Source organism: Salvia hispanica, chromosome 1, assembly GCF_023119035.1.
Source record: "Salvia hispanica cultivar TCC Black 2014 chromosome 1, UniMelb_Shisp_WGS_1.0, whole genome shotgun sequence".
In the NCBI taxonomy this organism is placed as follows: Eukaryota; Viridiplantae; Streptophyta; class Magnoliopsida; order Lamiales; family Lamiaceae; genus Salvia; species Salvia hispanica.
The window spans coordinates 25,989,953-25,995,655 of NC_062965.1; the positions used below are offsets into that span (position 1 = coordinate 25,989,953).

The 5,703-nt window shown below is 39.9% G+C and overlaps 1 protein-coding gene across 1 annotated transcript; it reads right to left on the reverse strand.

The window, feature by feature from the left end:
* Window positions 1–3,282: 3,282 nt before the first annotated feature.
* LOC125192353 (G-type lectin S-receptor-like serine/threonine-protein kinase LECRK2) lies at window positions 3,283–4,834 on the reverse strand. Its single transcript, XM_048089897.1, has 2 exons — window positions 4,830–4,834; window positions 3,283–4,359 (listed from the first exon to the last, which is right to left on the reverse strand). Exons 1-2 carry the CDS (start codon window positions 4,832–4,834, stop codon window positions 3,324–3,326), a joined length of 1,041 nt encoding a protein of 346 aa, XP_047945854.1. The 3' UTR covers window positions 3,283–3,323.
* Between the last annotated feature and the right edge of the window lie 869 nt (window positions 4,835–5,703).

Genomic DNA, 5,703 nt, shown 5'->3' on the forward strand with positions numbered 1-5,703 from the left:
GGTTATCTTAAAATTTTATTCCCTAGTTTTGATAAAATTACTCGTATGGATTGTGATACTTGTTTTTTGGCTAAGAGTCATCGACATTCTTTTAAAGCTAATAATACCCGTGTGGACCAAGTTTTTTCCCTTATTCATTCTGATGTGTGGGGACCAGCACCTATTACGGGAGGTCAAGGTCTTAAATATTTTGTGCTTTTTATCGATGATTTTTCACGCATGACATGGATATATTTTATGAAATCTAAGTCAGAAGTATTTGATAAATTTGTCCTTTTCTATACCTTTGTTCAAACCCAGTATAAGAAAAACATACAAATCCTTAGGTCTGATAATGGGGGGGAGTATGTTAATACCCAAATGCAACAATTCTTTGCGAAAAATGGCCTTGTACACCAAACCACTTGCCCTCACACACCAGAACAAAATGGGGTAGCAGAACGAAAGAATAGGAAACTCCTTGAAATGACCAGAGCCCATCTTATAGAATCCAAAGTCCCAAAGTCTTTTTGGCCTGAAGCCCTAGCCACTTCTGTCTATACCCTGAATCGCCTACCCACTAAAGGCCTCGAAAACAAATCCCCCATACAAGTCCTATCTACCCAAACACAGATACCTCTCCCACTTACTCTTGAGCCTAGAGTTTTTGGATGCTCTACCTTTATTCATATACCAAAACACGAAAGATCCAAATTTTCCCCTTGTGCCGTAAAAGGCGTTTTCCTAGGATATGCCCAACAACAAAAAGGTTATCGATGCTACGACCCCAAAGCCAAACGCATGTTTATCACAATGAACTGTGATTTCGTTGAAAATGAGTACTTCTATCACCAACTTAGCAGTCAGGGGGAGGGAAATCAAAAAGAAACTTCGATTGACCCGCTAAGTTTGTTCCAGAACCTAATCATCAGTCCTATACCAAGTCCTGTTCCCGAAGTGGATCTAACAGAGAAGGTTAGCTTTACCACCGAGCAGGCCTCAAACACACCGGCAGAGACCACTGCGCTCAGTGACAAGGCCCCAATATCTCTGACTGATTATCCTGAGGTAAGGAATTCTGATCCTAGTGAATTCCCTGTTATTGAGACTGACCTTGAGCATAGAGGGGAAACCATCCAAGAGGAGTCAGACACCTCCGGACAGCCTATCCTGCCTCCACGATGCAATAGAGGAGTGCCCCCAAAGAAATACTCCCCAGATTGGAAGGGAAGAAAAGCTCGCTACCCTATGGCCTGCTCCATGACTGCACAGATGACTGAAATGGCACGAGCATTTGAAGCTGCCTTGTATGAGGATGAAATACCAAACTCAGTAGAAGAAGCAATGAAGCACAAACACTGGAGGGAAGCCATGAAGAAGGAGATGGATGCTCTCCTCAAAAACAAGACATGGGAGAAATGTGTACTGCCAGAGGGAAAACGGCCAGTCGGATGCAGATGGATCTTTACTATAAAAAGGCGGGCAGATGGATCGATTGAGAGATATAAGGCAAGACTGGTAGCAAAAGGCTATACTCAGACTTATGGGGTGGATTACGCCGAGACCTTCTCACCAGTAGCCAAGATGAGCACAGTGAGAATTCTATTATCTGTTGCAGCAAATCAGAATTGGCCTTTACATCAGCTTGACGTCACTAATGCCTTCCTACATGGAGAACTAAAGAAAGAGGAGGAGGTATACATGGAGGTTCCTCCGGGCTACAATGGTGAATTTGGACCAGGAGAAGTATGTCGCCTAAAGAAGACACTTTACGGTCTAAAACAGTCACCCAGGGTGTGGTTTGGACGGTTTAGCCAGGCGATGCAGAAGTATGGATACCGGCAGAGCAACTCTGACCATACTCTCTTCCTCAAACAACAAGGTGATAGCATAACCTGTCTTCTGATATATGTGGATGATATGATAATCACAGGAAATGACTCAGTTGAAATCAAGAAGCTGCGAGAAAATCTTTCCCAAGAATTTGAGATGAAAGATCTAGGAGATTTGAAGTACTTTCTGGGAATAGAAGTCATGCGATCAAAACGTGGGATATTCTTGAGACAGAAGAAGTACGTCCTCGACTTGCTAACGGAGACAGGACTACTGGAATGCAAGCCCGCAGAAACACCAATGGTACAGAACCATGGTTTGAAGATAGAAGAAGGAGCCAAACCAGCGGACAGAGAGCGATACCAACGTTTGGTTGGAAAACTGATCTACCTAGCCCATACAAGGCCCGATATCGCATATGCAGTCGGAGTGGTGAGTCAGTTCATGCACAGCCCACAGGAAGAGCACATGAATGCTACGATGAGGATAGTAAGATATCTTAAGGGGACAGTTGGCTACGGAATTCTACTGAAAGGTGGAGGGAATTTAGAAGTGTCCGGATACACCGATGCCGACTGGGCAAGCAATCCTATCGATCGAAAGTCAACAGCTGGGTACTTCATGTTCATGGGCGACAACCTTGTCACTTGGAGGAGTAAAAAACAAAAAGTGGTTGCACTTTCTAGTGCTGAAGCTGAATTCCGAGGAGCAAAGAGTGGAATAACCGAAATCCTATGGATACGGAGACTTCTTACAGAAATTGGCTTTCCACCTACTCAGAAGAGTCAACTATTCTGTGACAACAAGGCAGCAATCAGCATAGCAGAAAACCCAGTCCAACACGACCGGACGAAGCATGTGGAGATTGATCGGCACTTTATCAAGGAGAAGATTGAGAAAGGAATTATTGAGTTGCCCTTTGTCCGCTCAGAAGATCAACTAGCAGACATCCTGACCAAAGCAGTCCATTCAAAGGTGTTTGAAGAAGTATTAGGCAAGCTAAGCATCGGAGATGCCGTTACTTAGCTTGAGGGGGAGTGTTAGAATATGGAAAAGAAATAATGTAAGTAAGGCAAGGATCATGTAATTAGTGAGTGATTGATCTTGTAATTAATGTGTGATTGATACCACCAAAAATAGGAGATAGTATTACCATTTGTAAATTAGGGTAAGCCTCTATATTAAGAGGCTTACTCCAAACGATGAAATACGAAAAAGAAAACAATTCTCCTACAATGTCTTCTTCCTCTTCTCTCTTGGATATCAATTTCAATATTATATACTTTTACTATCTGTGGCTGATTATATTTGCTTAAGGTAATTTCTGAACATTGAATATCACATATCATTTGATGTTAGTAATGTCAGCCTAATCTATGATAGTACTATTACTTGTTAGAGAAATGATATGATTTGGGTTATGATTTAAATGAAGACGTGCAAGATACATGACATCACTAGAAAGTGAAAGAAAAAACAAACATTGGAGCACACTCGTATAGTAAATCAAGTTAGATTGAGCTTAAGAAAGAACTCGGACTTGGAGGTATCGGAATCTCGACAGTTCCTTCCAACATTAGCAGAACTTTCTTCGTAATTGGACGCAACGACGGATCATATTGCACACACCATATTCCTATCTTCACCATCCTCTCCGCCTTCTTCTCCTCCACCATCTCGTCCCCGATCAGACTCCCAATCTTCCTCGATGAATAACAGTCGTAAACCCATTCCTCAAGAATCGCCTCATCCTCATTCTTGCTTGAATCAACACACTTCCTGCAGCATATGATCTCCAACAGCATCACTCCAAAGCTATAAACATCTGCTTTCACCGTGATCGCCTGCTTTTGGAACCACTCTGGTGCAACATAGCCCTTCGTGCCTCTTATCCCAGTATACGTATTAGTCTGATCTTGTTTTAGAAGCTTCGCTAGCCCAAAGTCTGATATCTTAGCGCACCAGTTCCCATCCATGAGTATGTTCTGAGGCTTTATATCGCAGTGAATAATCTGCGTCTCACACTCTTCGTGCAGATACAGTATCCCTCTAGATATATCACGAGCGATCTCCATCCGTTCCTCCCAACTAGGCTGTTTCTCTTGATTGAAAAGTATATCAGCTAGGGATCCGTTGCTCATGTACTCAAACACCAACAATTTGTTGTCTCCATTGAAGCAGTAACCTAGGAGTCGAACTAGGTTCCGGTGATACATCTTCCCAATTGTCTTCAACTCTGTCTGGAACTCTTTCTCTCCTTGTGCGAATTCCTTCTCCAACCTCTTCACCGCCACCATTTTATGGCCATTCTGCAGAACCCCTTTGAACACTGTGCCGGACGCTCCTCTCCCAAGCTCTTCCTTAAAGCCGTTTGTTGCTTCGGACAAATGTTCGAATGTGAACACTTTCAGCGAAATGCCCTCCACAAAGTTAGCACCATCTTCGATACTGATCTTGTTGTAGCTCTTCCGCTTCTTGTGAACGAAGATCACAGAAATTAACAAGGCCAAGACGCCTATTGACACTCTTTGAAGAGGGTTGGTTACTCTACAAATAAAAAGTTTCAGTGCATGATTAAATTAAAATCTCTATAATTGAATTAAATGAAATGCTTAAACCTTAAATTAAAAAGGGGAACACTTATTTATAGGTGAAAATTATGGATAAAAAAGTCTAATTTTTTCGAATTATTAAAAATTAAATGTTACATGGTGACCTCTAATAAAGTAGCGTGCTCTTACATTGACCAACACGCTCAAGGGCTCGTAACGGCGACAGAACACCGTTGGTACGTGCTCAAAGTTGCGGTTGTTTGCCTTTTGAATTTTTAGCTGTAGTCAAAATAACTACACTTGATCCACAAATTTGAAAAAAATGGCACGCGTTTTCCATGTAGTAAAGGATCATCTCATGAAGAATATTACAGAGAGATATTGTGTAGATGCGGAAGATTCCTCGCGTCAAGCCTGAGGCTGAATGCCTAGGAAATCTACAAGTTATTTTATTTAAATATTTACTCCATGACTTTGATTTGGAAGCCAATGTTCACTCTTGTTTTTAAATGACCTTGATTTTGAAATTAAACTAAGTTAACAGCACTAGATTCTAGAAGTTTGACTTGGTCTCCTGAACATGGAACTCGTCAACTCGATTTCTTATAGACTATAAAAACTTACTACTTCGCAAATTATCTAATTCATAATTACTGTTTCACTTCGTACTTTACTAATTTGATTTTTTTTTTTTTTTTTTTTTGCTATAGAAGTGGAGTCCGCAAACGAAAAGAAGTTTTGTATATTAGAATTAGACTAAGCAATGTTCATTATTATTATTTTTTTAAATCCTAGGATATGACTCTTGGAATTTTCAAAAATTTTCCTGCTTATTATTTTAACATATACTGCTAATTTTCATTAACAAATGAAAGAACTTTGTCGCATATTTCAAAGATATGGTTGTAACATTGAACTTTTTGGCAAATTGCTTTGATAAATTTGGCCAGGAATTATGGTTGAAAATATATGTTTCAAATAGAAGGAAATAACTGGTTAAGTTTGGAGCTTTGATAAATATAGCTTTTGCACATTTTCGAGGAGAAAATCATGTGTTGAAATGTTTTACTACATTGCAATTACGGGTGTTTTTGTTTGTTTAAGTTGATATTTGGTTGTACTTTCTTGAAATGGTACTTATATTGGACACAAAATGAGCTTGATACTAAAATAAAAGGGAAAAAATGCAAATTACAAATAATCACAAACATAAAACTAAAATAAACAAATAACTTGTTTATCCGATACAATGTAGTACTCCAAATAAGCTATACTAAGCTAGAGATTCCACTATCTACTATTTGGATGCAAGTTATAAAACGAGAAACAACTCCATATA